At 34.5% G+C, this 17927-nt stretch overlaps 1 protein-coding gene across 2 annotated transcripts in view; it reads right to left on the bottom strand.

Moving 5' to 3' along the window:
- Nucleotides 1-17927, bottom strand: part of GLMN (glomulin, FKBP associated protein) — a 44993-nt gene that overhangs the window by 6448 nt on the left and 20618 nt on the right. For both annotated transcript variants that reach the window (XM_061121385.1, XM_061121386.1), the window contains exons 8-16: nucleotides 16745-16932; nucleotides 16287-16340; nucleotides 14866-14896; nucleotides 14671-14760; nucleotides 12624-12665; nucleotides 12451-12524; nucleotides 11140-11224; nucleotides 7856-7962; nucleotides 7200-7263 (exon numbers count right to left, since the gene is read on the bottom strand). In XM_061121385.1, coding sequence (XP_060977368.1) covers nucleotides 7200-7263; nucleotides 7856-7962; nucleotides 11140-11224; nucleotides 12451-12524; nucleotides 12624-12665; nucleotides 14671-14760; nucleotides 14866-14896; nucleotides 16287-16340; nucleotides 16745-16932 — 735 coding nt within the window. The remainder of the gene's footprint in view (nucleotides 1-7199; nucleotides 7264-7855; nucleotides 7963-11139; nucleotides 11225-12450; nucleotides 12525-12623; nucleotides 12666-14670; nucleotides 14761-14865; nucleotides 14897-16286; nucleotides 16341-16744; nucleotides 16933-17927) is intronic.

Below are 17927 nucleotides of genomic sequence, written 5' to 3'. Positions count from 1 at the left end.
AACAGTAACGTCTTCTACAACTGACAGCTAAGTTTAACACATGAAAAATATACTCATGTTTTCCTGTGGTTTCAATTTTTATGTCTTAGGCGTGTCAGAAAATTAGATACATATGCCAATTATCAAAATTATCTTTGAAAATAACTGTCAAATAAGATTGCTTTTCAACTGGAAAACATGTACATTATCCTTGAGTTCTTATGTCCTACTTCAAACTTTCCAAAGGTACAATAAATGAACTCTGATATGATACATTGGTCATGCTTAGATAGAATCACTGAAAAAGTTTCAAGAGTTTGGTTTATCAGTGAACTGCTAAAATTAACAATTTTCATCGCTTTTACAATATAGTTATATCTAGAGGGATTTACTTGAATACTAAAATTTTCCAATTGACTTAAAAACAACTTGCTAGTGCTTCTGACAATATAAGAAGAGAATTGTTCACAGTTCTGCTCTGTCACTTATTATTGCTGTAAACTTTCTACTTTAAGTTTTAGTGACCCATGGTGTGTTTCCAGTTCAGTAAATATAGCTAATCTTTAGATGTATATACAGGTTAAGGTGAAACAATACAATCTCATATTGTTTTGCAAATACCAGATATGCTACACAATTTATGTTTCATCAAGAAGCATCAGAACCTTTGCATCCATGTTTTGCAATACAGATTTTCTAAAACATCATGTTACCATTAAAAATACTTTTAAATAAATCAGTAGACACACTCCAACACTGTATATGCTGGAAAAATAAACTTAGCGAATTTTCTCATTTGCTAAAGAATATGTAATTATATATGCTGATAATGAGACTAGAAGAATGTTAGTAACTTCATCTTTCAAACCATTACAGGGCCTCATTCACAAGTTCAGAATGTTGTTTCTAGATGTCTCTAATTTGGAAGGTTTTTAGCTTTCACTTGCAAAAAAAAGTATATTTTAGACCATCATTTTCACTGGGTATTTACTTTTGATGAAACCATCTTAAATAATCTTAGCTTTAAAGTTATATTCATTTTCTTCCTTTTTAGAATGTGGCTCAGATTAAGGCTAAGTCTACTAATTGTAGGGTTAGTATTTTTCTGAATATTGGCGCTATTTACAGTTTCAGATCAACAGTTGAAAGTGAATGTTTCTATATTTTTCACTTATTTTTCTTATTGTCATAAATTTGGAAAAAAAGTTTTCTCCCTCAGAGTTCATTCTGAAAATACACCGATTAAAATAATTTGTGAACTTTCACAATTTTACTGATAGGAGGTACAGTTTGCTTCCCACTTAACCACATACTATGTTACTATAAAATTAAACTGTACAGTATCATAGCCTTTCTGCTAACTGACCATTAAATACATCATAAGAGATATTGAGAAGCAACATACATCTTATTCCTAGCCAATCTGTCATATCCCTTCCATTTTCAAACCTTGTTCTTTGCAAGTGACCACAAAATTTGCTGCAATATCCATAACTCTTACTAAGAATCTGTGCAAACAACCTCAATTATATTCTATTTCATTTTGTAAAACTTGCCAGTCTAAATTACTAAATTGATTTAAGGACTCAATAAGATGCCTTAAGACAGAAGGTGCTGAGTTAAGCGTATTTACTCAATTTCACTGGATAATGCCAAATTGCCCAAAAATGATTATCCACTTTGTTTCATCACTGTTCTGTATCCTAACCTATGCTATCCACCTTTTTAACATTTGCCACTATGATGGCTGTGAAACAGTATCTCGCTGCAGTTTTAAGTTACACTTCCATAAACACTACTAATATTGGGAATACTGTCTTGTGGTTATTAGTCATTTGGGTTTCCTCTTCTGTAAGCTGCCTTACAATATCTGTATCCCTTACTTATTTTTCTGATTTGTGGTCTTGATTCTTGCTTTATAGTTATCTGATTTTTTGATACTAACTATTGGGTGGAGGAAGTATTGTTTTTTTTTTCTCTCTCTCTTTGTGGCTTTTTCAGTTTGTATGCATTTTCTTTCCTTGAACAGGTTTTAATTTCAATGTTACTAGTTTTATCAATCTATTCTTTTGTGGTTAGTGCTTCTTTACTTAAGAAACCCTTCTCTACCCTTGGGTTACACAGTATTTTAAAAATTTCTAAATTCCTTTTCAATGTTAAGTCTTTATTTGGAATTTTGTATATTATGTGACATAGGCATATAATTCCCCCCTTCCCATATGTATGACAAATTACCCATCATCATCATCTATTGAACAGTCCCATTCTTCCCCCTTTTTTCCCCCTCATATTACACATATTTTTACATGTTTTCCTAAGTATCTCATATTTTTTGTTATAATTACAATAAAAATATTTTCTGGTGGACTAACATTTTTATCATGATTATATATTGAATATATTAAATGCTTTTTCTCTGTAACTACTGGTATAATCAAGTACTTCCTCTACTTTAACCTATGAAATTATGTTACCTTACATTACCAGAATAAATCAACTGAGTTTGATGACTTAGAACAAATTTTTTTTTTGCTAGATCTGGTTTGGTAATATTAGTATCTATATATCTGCTTCCCTGAGTAGCTAAGCTGGTAAAGAATCTGCCTGCAATGCAGGAGACCCCAGTTTGATTCCGGAGTCATGAAGATCTGCTGGAGAAGGGATGTACCCACTCCAGTATTCTTGGGCTTCCCTGGTGGCTCAGCTTGTTAAGAATCTGCCTGCAATGTGGGACAGCCTGTAATTTCAGTGACGCACACTATCCTAGACTGTTCGGGTATTAAGGTCATACCTTACTAAACATAACATTCAGACACAACTACACTTTCTCTAGTCTTTTGAATGTTTTGTATGAGACTTGAGTATATGTTTTTTGAAATTATGGTAAAAATTATCTGCCCTGTGATTTCTCTTAGTAGATTGCTGCAGTTTTGTTAGATTATATTTTCTAACAAATTCCATTTTACTGAAGTTGCAAAATTTATTGGAATATTTTCATGTAACTTTCCTTTTGTTCTTCAATCTGTGCTGTATTTATACTTCCTTTTTAATTAACACATTGTGTCTTCACCCATTTTTAATATCAATCTAAACAAGTACATATTAGGAATTTCTAAAAATTGAATTATGTAAACTATCCAGGTGATTTTTTATTAGACCCATATGCTGAGAAACAATGATCTAGAATGATGCTGTCCAATGCCAAGGAGGAACTGAATTTTTAATTTAAAAAATTTAAAAATTAATTTAAAACTTAATAGTCATGTGTGGCTAATGTCTACTGGACAGTCTAACTCTAGGAGGTCTAATAGAGACCTCATAAAATAAAAGACTTCAATAAAAGACTTTAGTTTCTCTTAATGGCAATAATTTAATACACAGTCCATAATCTAAAATTTACAATATGGTAATAAAATGTGCCAAAATTAGGCTAAAGAAAATTTGCGCACATTCAGTTCTGCATAATTTCACAAATTTTTCATGTGATGAATAACAGTAGTATTTTTTTAGAAACACGTAGGAGTGAAGAAGCTGTGGAAACAAGAATATTTTCTCTTTTACATTAAGATGGTGTGCGTGTGTACTGAGTCGCTCAGCTGCGTCTGACTCTTTGTGACCCCATGGACTGTAACCCACTAGGCTTCTCTGTCTATGGAATTTTCCAGGCAAGACTACTTGAGTGGGTTCCCATGCTCTCCTCCAAGGGAACTTCCCGACTCAGGGCTTGAACCTGCGTCTCCTGCATTGCAGGGGGATTCTTTAAGATTATTAGATTTATTAAAAAAAAAAAAAACAATACGAAGTAAATCATCTTTTCCTTCAATGTCTAGAAAAAGTAACAAGATTTTTACAAATAGTTCTAAGGATAAAAATTTGAAATGTTTACAAGTGCTTACTTTAAAATTTTATACCCAATTTACACACTGGTAGAGTAGTTCTGAGACCATTTCAGTTTCAGAGCTTAACTATACATTTCAAATTTCACTGTAGCTTGTTGCACAAAATAGAAAGGCAGTTTTATACCACAGTGAAATTTATTGTGAGGACAGGGACCTTGCAAAGGACATAGTCAACCATGATACTGAAGAAATAAAAGGAAGGAAATGAATAAGACCCAGTTTTTCCCTTCTAATTTGTTTATCATGTCTTATTTATGAAATAATATTGTAGAACTTTATCACTCGTAATATTAAGGAAGGTTATAACCTTAAGTCATTTGGCTCTGCAAATAACACACAAGGTATGTTTTAATCTTGGAGAAAGAAATTTAAAAGAGAACCTAAAATGTGGATTATATAGAACTATATGTATGTGGACCTGGACCTATGCCAGGTATTTATTGGTCTATCCTAAATGAAAAGCATATATGTGTACATTACATAATTCAATTTTTTAAAGTTGCTGATACACACTTCTGGCCTTTACAGTCTTATATTCTTTCTCTTGATCCTGCTTTCTACATATTCCAATCACAGATTATTTAGAAAAAAAAAAAAATAGGTAAGCAGGGATAGGTAAGGAAATGAATTGATAGAAGGTGAGGGATAAATTATTGTAGGCTCTGTATTAGAATAAATTACTGTAATTAAACAATTATCATTTATATAAAGATACCTACCAAATAATAGGGAACACTAGTCTAAAAATTAAGTTGGTTTTACCAGTAGAGAGAGATGGAGGTTTAAGATCCAAGAAGTTATGTGAAACTGAAGTGTGGGGAAAGTGCTTTTAAATTATTATGCAAAGAGATGAAGAGATGAAATAGTAAGGTGAGGGAGGGAATGATTTATGAAGAAAATCAGATGACAGTAACCCAAACTAGCAGGAAAAGAAATGGATCATTATTCAATTATGAATCACCTTGTTTTATATTTTAATGATCCTGTTCTTAGTTTTTCTGTACACTTTTTTTTTACTGCTTTTCAGCTTTTCATCTGACTAGTTACCACTACAGCATATTTAACTTAAAGACAGGTACTGGTAGGAGTCCTTTTGAATAAAACTACTCACAATTCAGCATCATTAGCATATCATTTTGCTTCTCTTTTAATCAAATATTTCTAAAAACTCAGAAGCTATTATTTTTTTGTTAACCACAGCAGATATGCCTCTCATTTATATTCATGACCTGCTTTGACTGCACTTGGGAGAAATGCTTCCATGATGAATAAGCTGCCTCAAAGATGTTAGGTTACCATCTTGGATTGATTTTTTGTTTTGTTTTGTTTTTTTTGCCAGTTTCCTTGGTATGATGATTATTTTTTTTTTTTGGTATGATAATTCTTATGGTAACTTGTATGGCAATTCTATGGAATAGTTGACTCTTAAGAAAAAATTTTAAAACTTACATAAGAAGGCAGTCTTACAAGCTGGTTATATCCTTTTCTTTACTATATAACATTCGAGCCAAATAAATGTGAGGTATTATCCGTGGATGTCCGAGTAGACACTGCACGATGCTGAAACTGCTCTGCCGTCCCTCTCTCTGCTGCCCCTGCGGTACACTGTGCTCCGTACCAACTAATAATAAGCCTATCACTGCTAATCAAGAAGATGCTTTTTCCCCCTGTCAGACAAATCAGATCATTTCTAGATATGGCCTGTTCCTGACGAGAATAAAAACTCATACCATACTTTAAGGACACAATCCTGAAGCCTCAAGGCTTCCACTGCTCCTGAATTTACTACCAAAAAAAAAAAAAAAAAGAGGAAGTTCTAGTCACTGCATTTGGTCATGGCTATTTCTGCTTCTTGCTAATTATATGTCCTTGTGCAAGTTATAGATCCTTCCTGTGCTAACACTATCTATGAAAAATAAAAACTAAAGAGCACTAATAGCATAGTGAAGAATTATATGATAGCACCTGGACAGGATAGAGTTGTCAGGGGCTAGGGATGGGTGTGAAATGATGACATCAGAATTAACTGGGAGGGAAAAAGAGAGCTGCTTGTGATGTTAGTAATGTCCTATATTTGATAAGGATTTGGATAACAGATCTAAGCATTTGTTAAAACTCAGTTAATGTACAATTAAAATTTGGGCATTAAAAAAATTTGGGCATTAGATTTTATGTGAACTTTAACTCAAAGAAAAACTATACACAAATATTTAACTCTTTTGAATGAAATATGTGAAGTATTTATGGGAAAGTATAATGATGTTTGTAGTTTACCCTGAACTGCATCAAAAAAGAGAAGAGACTGAAGGATGCGTAGAGGATAGAGAGATGGATAAATAATAGCAGAGTAAAACGTTAACAGTAGAATCTCTGTAGTGCATAAAACAGTGATCACTGTGAAATTCTTTCAACTTGGCTTTATGTTTGAAAAAATGTTAGGAAAAAAAGCATCCTTGTTTATAGAGTATCCATAGTCAGTGATAGCACATAACCATTTTTGGCTGAAGAGCAATGAATGGGAAGTCAAATCACTGAATCTAATAGATTCAGTCAAAAATCTACTGCTGCTTTTTCCATAAATGTTTGATCCCAAATCATGATTTACTTAAAAAAAAAAAAAAAGGCTCTGGCATTCTTATATAAAACTCAATTACTTTCATTTCATTTATTACTTTCTAAAAAGCTTAATCATGCATGTAATTCAGGTAGTCACAGTTGATAAGATGACACATATACAGAAAGCAACTATTAGAATAAAGCAGAAAGAGAAGATAAAAAGCAAATATAATTTTACTGTATGACAAATCTCTCTCAAATAGTTTTCTACTTATTAAATACCTCTTATGGTGCACTATTTTTAAAAATTTCAACTTCCTACACATTATTCAAAAGGTGTTGTTAACAGATTTAGTGCTGAAAATGCTTCAGTTTGTCAAGTCCGATGAGGGGGATATCAGATTATTTTATATAGCTCAGACATAAATCATGAGCTATATAGGTGAAGGTTAATGAACAAGATAAGCAAACATATGTTGAGTGTTGAAAGGTTAGTTAACTTAGGAGCTGCAACTTACCTGCCTAACAGAGCTGAGTGATGCTCACAGTGAGAGCACAGAGGCACAAGAGGAAAGGAAAGGGCAGCTGGATGTGGGGTGGTAAGGACTCCTGGGAATTAACTTCAAGTTTAAAGAATAACTGTTGGCACTTACTGCAATGGGGTAAAATATTACTCGCTGGCTTAAGTAGGTATTGATAAGAAAATAACAAACCATTCCTTATGCATTTGAATAATACAGTTAGTTTTACAAAAAATTCACTTACTTGATTGTCTTTTTCATTATCTTTGATAACCAAATATCTCAATAAATTCAACGAAGCCATTATCCTGTTAATTAAAAAAAATATGATTTGTTACTTACAGTACAATTTTACATAATCAACAACTGCAGTGAATAAAGGTTAAGTTAAAACCTTGGGTATACTTCTGCAATTATGTCTGGGCATCCGAAACTTTTCCTTTAAAATATTTTACCACATATCTTCCTCCCTTAACATAATTTACTACTCTCATTCTCCAAGTTCACAAAATTTAATTGTGAAAATTACTATTCTTTTTCCCCGAGGGAAACTTGTTATCTTTAATGTTTGAGAGTACCATCTTTTGCTTCTTGAATTTTAAGATTCCTTTTATACACAAGTATTTCTCAACATTCATTCTAGTAATACTAAAAGTAAAATTACATGTTGTATATGAAAAAAAAAAGATGTACGACTTGGAAAACAAAACAATAAAATCCAAACATATAAGCAACTAAACAACAAAAATTACTTAAACATGTAAATATGTAATTTTATGAACTAACAATTAACTATAAAATCACAGGAAAATATGTTTTATTTTAGTTTAGGTTCCCAAAGCAGGGGTTTCACATTTTATTCTGAATTTACTATGTGAACCTTAGTAATGGTCACCTCACCTATCTGAGTTTTGCAGTAGATCTGTTTCAGCACCCTCTGGGAGAAAGAGTACCAAATCTAGAAGGGAAATCAGCTGTGGTCCTGTAAACCATTTGTTATGTGTTTTCTGAGAAGCAAAAGAAAACATGAAAAAGGCTTTAAATAACAGGTTGATAAATATATGTGTTTTCCTAGTACCTTGATACTACAAAAATAAGCCATTACACATTTTAAATACATATTTTTAACTTTGATTTCCATTCTCTCATTCACTATTTCCAGGCACTTGGAAACAAACCCTGCTAGTTTGACAGCACTGGTATGCTCTTTCTCTGTTCTCTATATGGAATTACTGAGTATTTACAAACAGACTTCAGTTTCCATTAATATTTCACAAGTATGCAGCAAAACAAAAAGAACTCATATTATTAGAACTAATACAATTTAAATCTATAGTTAACAAATTTCAAAATCCAAGTTTTTAAAAAAGAGTAGAAATGGGGGGAAAATACGCAAGCATACCTCATTTTACTGCACTTCACTTTACTGCATTTTTTTTACATATTGAAGGCTTATGGCAACTTTGTGTCAAGTAAGTCTATCAGCACCATGTTTCCAACAGCACTTATTCACTTCACATCTGTGTCACATTTTGATAATTCTCCAAAATTTCAAACTCATTATTATATATTTGTCAAGGTGATCTGTGATCAGTGATCTTTGATGTTATTATCATTTACTGTTTTGGGCCACCATGAACCATGCTCACAGAAGACAGTAAACTTAAAAAGTGTGTGTGTTTTGACTGCTCCAATGTCTGTCCATTCCTCTCTCTCTCTCCCTCTCCTTTGTCTTCCCTATTTCCTGAGACATAACAATACTGAAATTAGGCCAATTAATAACCCTAAGATGTATTCAAGTAAAAGGAAGAGTCATATAAGTCTCATTTTAAATCGAAAGCTAGAAATGATTAAGCTTAGTGAGGAAGCATGTTGAAGGCCAAGCTAGGCCTCTTGTGCCAAAAACAATTAGCCAAATTAGCCTAAATGCAAAGGAAAAGTTCTTGAAGGAAATTTAAGAGCTACTTAATACATGAATGATAAGAAAGTGAAACAGCCTTATTGCTGATACAGAGACAGTTTTAGTGGTCTGGATAGAAGATCAAACCAACCACAACATTCTCTTAAGCTAAAATGTAATACAGAGCAAGGTCCTAACTTGTCCATTTTATGAAGCCTAAGAGAGGTGAGAAAGCTGCAGAAGGCAAGTTTGAAGCTAGTAGATGTTGGCTTATAAGCTTGAAGGAAAGCAACCAATTCCAGACCTAACAGTGCAAGGTGAACCAGCAAGTGCAGATGTAGAAGCTGCAGTAAGTGATTCAGAAAATCTAGGAAGGTAATTTTGGGTTTCTCTTGTGGCTCAGATGGTTAAAAAAATCTGCCTGCGATGCAGGAGACCTGGGTTCAATCCTTGGGTTGGGAAGATCCCCTAGAGGAGGGCATGGCAACCCATTCCAGTATTCTTGCCTGGAGAATCCCCATGGACAGAGGAGTCTGGCGGGCTACTGTCCATGGGGTTGCAAACAGTTGGACACAAATCAGTGACCATGCACAGCACAAGAAGGTAATTAATGAACGTAGCTACACTAACCAAAGGATTTTCAATGTAGATGAAAACAGACTTGTACTGCAACAAGATGCCACCTAGGCTTTCACAGCAAGAGGAGAAAATGCCTGACTTCAAAGCTTCGAAGGACAGACTGACTCTCAAGAGTTAATACAGATGGTGGCTTGAGGTTGAAACTAATGCTTAATTTTTACTGTTCCAAAAATCATAGGGCCTGTAAGAATCATACCAAATCTACTCTGCCTATGCTATATAAATGGAACAATAAAACCTTGACAGCATATTTGTTTATAACATGGTTTACTGAACATTTTAACCCTACTCTTGAGATCTACTGCTAAGAATGATTATTTTCAAAATATTACTACAGCTCACTGACAATGTACTTTGTCACTTAAAAGATCTATTGGAGATATAAAATGAGATTGTCTTCATGCCTGCGAACACAATATCCATTCTGCAGCCCGTGGAAAAAGGAGTAATTTCAACTTTAAAGTCTTACTCTTTAAGAAATACATTTCATAAAGCTATTGCTTCAGAGACAGTGATTCTTCTGATGTATCTGGGCAGAGCAAACTGAAAACCTTTTGGAATCATTCATGATTCATGAGAAAAAGGTTAAAATATCAATATTCAGAGGAATTTGGAAGAAACTGATTCCAACCCTCACAGATGACTTAGAAGAGTTCAAGACTTCAGTGGAGGGACTTCCCTGGTGGTCCAGTGGTTAAGAATCCACCTTCCAATGCAGAGGACGTAGGTTCAATCCCTAGTCAGAGAACTAAGATCCCACATGCAACAGGGCAACTAAGCCCACATGCCACAACAAAGACCCAGTACAGCCAAATTTTTTTTTAAAAAAGGAATTAACAATAACTGTGGTGGAAACAGCAAGAGAACTAAAATTAGAAGTGGAGCCTGAAGATGTAAATGAACTGCTGCAATTTCAATGATAAAATCTGAACAGATGAGGAGCTGTTTCTCCTAGGTTGGCAAAGAAAATTGTGTCTTGAAACTGAATGGACTCCTGATGAAGATTCTATTCAGACTGTTGACAATGACAATGATAACAAAGGATTTAGAATATTACATAAACTTAGTTGATAAAGCAGTGGCAGAGTTTGAGAGGACTGACTTCAATAATCAAAGAACTTCTATTGTGGGTAAAATGCTGTGAAACAGCTTTGCATGCTGCAGAGAAATCATCTGTGAAAGAAACAGTCAATCGATCTGGCAAACTTTACTGCTGTCTTACTTTAAGAAATAGCCATAGCACCTTGATCAGTAGCCATTAACATCGACCTTCCACTAGGAAAAAAGATTACAACTCCATGAAGGTTCAGATGATGGTTATCATTTATTTTAAAATTAAGGTATATACATCTTTTTTTAGACATAATGCTACTGCACTTAACAGATAAAAATGTAGTCTAATTAACGTTGATATGCACTGGGAAACCAAAAATGTTGTGTGACTTGCTTTACTGAGATTTCTGCTTTATCATGGTGATCTGGAGCCAGACCCATACTATCTCTGAGGTGTGCCTGTACCCTAATATTAGAGATAGAAAAGGTCCATAGAGCAAGATTCCACATTAATGTATTTCCACAAATGAATAAATAAGTCCTACAAAATAAAAAAACAAATTGATAATTGACACCTTAGTTATGCTCTTACCTTTAATGACATGTCAATTTGATTTTTGATATTTTGAATAATAAAGGCCTCCACACCTGAGTGATTACTTGTATTCAGTAAGCACCTTTAAAGCAAAATTACAATACATTTGAAATTATCCTGGACTGAATTATAATTAAATGATGATGAAAGTTTTACAAATTCATATGGGCCATGTGTTATTTGCAGAAATGGGAAAAAAACATAGCCAACAATGACAAAGTCACCTGTTATGGCCACTGCCCTCATTAACTGGCAAATTCTATTTTAACTGGGTTTTTCCAAAAAGAAATTTCTATTAAACCAAATTTGAATCTTTTTACGCATGTAGTTGAAATGATCTAACATGGCAAGAACAGTCACTAGTATAATAGCTTAAAAACTCCCCAAATTATTCCCTGTTTGACTAGTCTGGTTAGATTAACTTAATTGCAAAGAAAGGAAACTCAATCTGATCAGCCTAAGAAAAGGGAGTTTTCTGGGTAGGAATACAGGTAGATCAGAATAGGAAAGCTGGTATAAGACCTAAGCATCAAATGGAGATTTCATAAACCTACTCTGATTCTTCTCAAATAGAAATGAAGAAAAAAGGAATCAAGAGTGCTAATACTGGGCAGTCCCAAAGAACACTTCTTACTTAGCATGTTAATGCTGCCCCAATTTGGTTTTAACTCATTTTTATTACCCAGGTATCAACAAACTAAGGTCTGCAGGCCAAATCCAGCCTACTGCCTGTTCTGTTTTATTGGACTACACTGACCCTTACTACAAACACAAAGTTGAACAGTTGCAACAGAGGCTGTGTGGCCCATAAAGACTATATTTACTTATGGCCCTTTAAGAAAATTTGCTGATTTTCAAATCAGAGCTTTGCTGATTGCTCTGAATTGCTAGAATCTTTTGCTACTCAAATAGTACTATTAATAAGCTCCACTATTAAAGTGAATAGGCTGTCAAAGGTTATAACTCCATTAATTTTAAGAGCCATTAATTTCAACTGTGAATAATGGATATTATTGACATATATAAAGTTCTAGCAGAAGACTTACCAATCTCAGTTTAATCTTTTCAGTCTATTTTAACTTTAGAGTATTTCAATTAATTGAAATGAAGTGTATATATGTTTATTATGTAATATTCACATGTTTATATATGTATCCATAATTTTTGATTAAGTCATCTCTACCTATTACAGAGAAGAGAGTGGAATTACGTGCAAAACATACCAAAATACAATAATCTTGAATAATTAATGGCATTAATTTGGCTTTTAATCAACCACACATTTCTCAATTAACCTTTGATACATACCTAAATAATGTATATTTGCCTTGTGGATCCAATTTGTTAATATACAGCTGAAGCACAGCTAAACCTTTTTTCCTCTAAAATGGAACAAATAATATTGTTACATAAATTAAAGATTAAATTATTAAAACTTTTTACTGCAACTCATTATTATTTAGTCCCAGATATTTACATACCAATGTCTCAATGGGGCAGAGGGTCATTACTTTGACTAAGCCCTGGAAATAAAAAAACAAATTTATTTCAAATACTAGATTATATTGACTACAAAGAAACAACTATATTACTAATGTATACTAAAAATTCAGAGAAATGAGGATAAGAGATTTAAAGCTGAAGTAATTTTTGCCTTAAGCCTTTCATTCTACTGTTATGCCCACAGGAAGCTAAGTACAATCCATTTTGTAACTGATATTGAGTGGGTGTTACCAAGTGTATAGTTAGAAGCACATAGTAATTTTCAATTATGTCTAGGGTGGCAAAAGAAATGAAATCAAATATGTAGAAATATAATCCATTAATTTAAAATAATCATAGATTTAGTATACTAACAGAAGCCAAAAAAACATTTACTTTTGCTTTATTGACTATGCCAAAGCCTCTGACTGTAGATCACAACAAACTGTGGAAAATTCTTAAAGAGATGGGAATACCAGACAACCTGACCTGCCTCCTGAGAAATCTGTACGCAGGTCAAGAAGCAACAGTTAGAACTGGACGTGGAACAACAGACTGGTTCCAAATCGGGAAAGGAGCACGTCAAGTCTGTATACTGTCACCCTGCTTATTTAACTTAAATGCAGAGTACATTATGCGAAATGCCGAGCTGGATGAAGCACAAGCTGGAATCAAGACTGCCAGGGAAATATCAATAAGCTCAGATACACAGATGACACCACCCTTATGGCAGAAAAGTGAAGAACTAAAGAGCCTCTTGATGAAAATGAGGAGAGTGAAAAAGTTGGCTTAAAACTCAATATTCAGAAAACTTAAGATCATGGCATCCAGTGCCAACACTTCATGGCAAATAGATGGGGAAACAGTGGAAACAGTGACAGACTATTTTTTTTTTTTTTTTGGCTCCAAACTCACTGCAGATGGTGACTGCAGCCATGAAATTAAAAGATGCTTGCTCCCTGGAAGAAAATCTATGACCAACCTAGACAGCGTATTAAAAAGCAGAGACATTACTTTGCCAACAAAGGTCTGTCTAGTCGAAGCTGTGGTTTTTCCAGTAGTCATGTATGGATGTGAGAATTGGACTGTAAAGAAAGTTGAGCACTGAAGAATTGATGCTTTTGAACTGTGGTGTTGGAGAAGACTCTTGAGAGTTCCTTGGACTGCAAGGAGATCCTAAAGGAAATCAGTCCTGAATATTCACTGGAAGGAGTGATGCTGAAGGTGAAACTCCCATACTTTGGCCATCTGTTGGGAAGAACAGACTCACTGGAAAAGACCCTGATGCTGGGAAAGATTGAAGGGAGGAGGAGAACGGGACGACAGAGGATGAGATAGTTGGATGGCATCACCGACACAATGGTCATGAGTTTGAGTAGGCTCCAGGAGTAGGCGATGGACAGGGAAGCCTGGCGTGCTATAGTCCATGGGGTTGCAGAGTGGGACACGACTGAGCAACTAAACTGAAACTGATTTTTCTATTTAAGTAGTGGAAAAACAATTTGCTACATTGACATCTAAGACCTATTTGGCTATGATAACAAATAACTAATAAACAGGGGTAAAACAAGTCACAGGAGAGAAAAACAAAACGTTTTTGTAGTAATGAATTATATATGCCTTGATGGAGTCCTCCTGAGGTCCTCAGGACCTGAGTTATGATAAAAGTAAAGGAGCTTCATTTTGCAAGGTTCCTACAGAACCAAAGTGTTAAAGAAGAAAGTTGTATTTCCACTGGATGCTATACTGTCAAATATAGTAGCCACTAGCCACATATAGCTAGTTAAGGTTAAATTAAATAGAATTTAGAATTCAGTTCTTTAGTCACACCAGCCACGTTTCAAGTGTTCAATATGGCTAGTGGCTTTCAAACTGTACAGCACAGAGAACAGGATACTTTTACCATCACAGAAAGTTCTACTGGACAGCGAGGTACCAGAGTTTTCAAAGGATATGGAGAAAAAAGCAAGAAAGGAGTCTGAGAAGAACTTTACTTTAGACAAGAAAAGCAGCATTTTTCAAGATCAGAATACATATTTTACTTACCTGAGGTACAGTAAGGAAACTCTTGATTTCTAAGTACTGGTGAAGTAGACTGCTATCCTCTATTCTCAGTAAACCATTCTCCAACAGATCCTACAGATTGAAATATATGCAGAGACACAAATATGATAATGTCAACAGCTGTATTTGTTAACATGACTGTGTATTTAAATTATAATGGTTGCAAACAAATCTTACCAATCCTTTGGAGAAAACAGACTCTTCTGTTCTGGAAGAGAGTATTAAAATTTATCAACATGGTTTTCTAAATTGCTTTAGAATTATTCTTCACTTTAGGAAAAATAAAGCAAAAATTGAATTTTAAATACTTTTTAAAAAAGGAGAAATTCTGTTGAAGAACTTAGTCAAAATTCTTAATCCACCTTTGATCTGTCTTTCGATTTGGCTACTGATATCCAAATTTACCATAATCAGTCCACTCAGGGCTTATTTCCTGGTATCAGATCAGTAGAATTTCAACACCAAGTGCTAAGAAATAAACTATGCCTGATATAATGCCATGTATTCTAATTGAGTAATTGGTTAAATCTTTTGAATTCTTTATATATATATCTATATAAAGTAATGCTGCTTTCCATTTATTTATTTTTTAAAGGTTTACAATCATTATTAATTAAATATTTAAGATCCGTGGCAAAACCTATGATCTTAGGCTCCAGGTTCTTGTTCTAACCATTAAAAGTGTTCCGTTTTTTGCCTCAATGACTAAACAGTTCAGAAATTTTAAGACTATAGAACTGAATATTAAAATCAATATACATTCTCATTTTATGTAGATAACTGAAACTATGTAAAATCATTAACACATACACAATACAGTAAATTTACAGAGCAACTACTTGTGCCAGGAGACCCTTGGAAATTCCTGCCTTGTAGGCCGAGGCTTTGGACATTTGCCATGTAACAAATCTTCCTTCACCTGGGAAGAGGTGGGATTAATGAACTGTCACTAGTATTCCTAGAGGATAGCACTGAAAGGCCCTGACTGATCTCAAGAGAGAGTTTCAACATGTTATAGAAAAAGAAAACAAAGCATCGAGTTGTGCAAGCTTCTTAAATATCTAACTGGGAAAACTGCATACCTGTTACTTGGTCATTTTTTTTAAAAGAGAAAGTTTTTCTTCTTATTGGTGCCTCAAATGAGAAAAGTTATTGAATGATATCACTGTCAATAATCTAAGTTTTAAAAGGTAGAGTCAAGACTTCCTTTCTTTTGATGCAGTTCACAGATTGTATCCATGAAGCAAAACCATGGATTACTTTCTTTCTTGACCCACTCCTTAGATTGGAAGAGGCTGCAATGGGATAGAGGTATTTTAATTTACCAACTTCTGAAATAAGCAAAGAAACCCTAGAAGCAGATTACTGGAAATCTCCTTAAAAGACAATATTTTAATATTATCTTTAGTTTAAAATAAGAAATTTTGTTGTAAACATCCCTTTGGTTCATTTCTGTCTCTTGTGAATACTTGCGTCACTATTTTATAAAATAATTAATTAACTAGGGTCTGGCAAAGACAAAGTAGTTTCCCTTGATCTTGACAAGGACTATTTTAACACTATTATTTAATTCTGAGATGTCACTTAAATAATCTTACCTTTGTAAAAGGACGTCAATATGCCCCATATTAAATTGCAAAAGATACGATGGGCTAAAATAGAAAAAATGTATATATAAACACACACATGTTACACATCCACTTTTAGAAGCACATATCCACTCAGGATCACAATAATAATCCAGTTAAAAGATGATGGCAATTTAGACCACCCTATTGGCAACTGGCCCAGCAGCTTCAAAACCAAGCTCAGTTTAACACTTTCTGACCCTTGTCCCAATCATTCCTTATGTCTATTTCAACACCTCCCCCACAACCCTTTTCACTATTGATGATTACTGGCTTTAAAAAGATTATAGGCAGTAATACTTAGAATAAAAATAGGTTTTGTTTAAACTTCACTGAAAATGTACTAATACATTAATAAATATATGTTGGACATTAGATAAATGAGTTTGATGCTATTCCTTTTAGAATACATAAACACTAACTCCTACCTTAAGACCATTGGAAGCTGATCAATACTGATGCCCTGCACAAATACTAGATATGCCAGAGAAGCCATAGAGTCTGATAACTGTTTGTCTTCTTCTTCCTCAAATTCAAGGTAATTCCAAATCTTCTTTTTCCTTCCATGATTAAAAATCATTTTGGGAAAAGGGTATCCAATTGCTGACAAAAATCCCTGTGAAATGGATAAAAAAGGAAGCTACAGCAGACACACTACTGTGCCCTCTCCCACCCCATATTCACGTCCTATATGATCCCCTCCTCTTGAGCGTAGGTAGGACCTGTGAGACTTGTTTCTACCCAGCAGACTATGGCAAGATGCCACCCCATGATCAGATTGTGTTCTACAGCAAAAGTGAAGCGACTTTTGCAGATATAATGAGCCCCAAATCAGCTGATCTGAGTTAAGAAGGGAGACTATCCTCTGTGGGCCTGACTTAAGAGGAAGAATGTTTTTAAAGAGGATCCAGGCCCTCTTTAAGAGTCAGAAACTCAACTCTGCTGGCTTTAAAGAACTAAGCCGCCAAGTTATGAGGGGGCCTATTTAGAGGGCTGTCTGGCAGGGAACTACAGGCAGCTTCTAGAAACTCAAAGTGGTCCCTAGCCAGCAAGAAAATGGAGTGTGTGTGTGCTCAGTAGCTCAGTCATGTCTGACTCTTTGCAACTCCATAAACTGTGTGGCCCACTAGGCTCCTCTGTCCTTGGAATTTTCTAGGCAAGAAAACTGGAGTAGGTTGCCAAATGGAGACCTCAATCCTGTAACTTCAAGAAGATGAATTTCTGCCAACAATCTGAAGGAAGTGAGTAGGAAGATGAGACAGTTCTGGAGATAGACGGTGGTGATGGTTATGCAACAATGTGAATGTACTTAATGCCACTGAACTATACAGTTAATGGTTAAAATGGTAAATTTTACGTATGTGTGTACTACTCAGTCATGTCCGACTTTTAGCACCCCATGGACTGTAGCCCGCCAGGCTCCTCTGTCCATTGAATTCTCCAGGCAAGAATACTGGAGTAGGCAACCATTCCCTTCTCCAGGGGAATCTTCCTGACCCAAGGATTGAACCCTGGTCTCCTGCACTGCAGGCAAATTCTTTACCGTCTTAGCCATCATGGAGTATTTTATCATAATTTAAAAAATGCTTCAGAAATACCTGAGAACCTAAA

Source organism: Dama dama, chromosome 20, assembly GCF_033118175.1.
Source record: "Dama dama isolate Ldn47 chromosome 20, ASM3311817v1, whole genome shotgun sequence".
NCBI classification, from domain to species: domain Eukaryota; kingdom Metazoa; phylum Chordata; class Mammalia; order Artiodactyla; family Cervidae; genus Dama; species Dama dama.
This window is presented reverse-complemented; position numbering and strand designations above follow the sequence as displayed.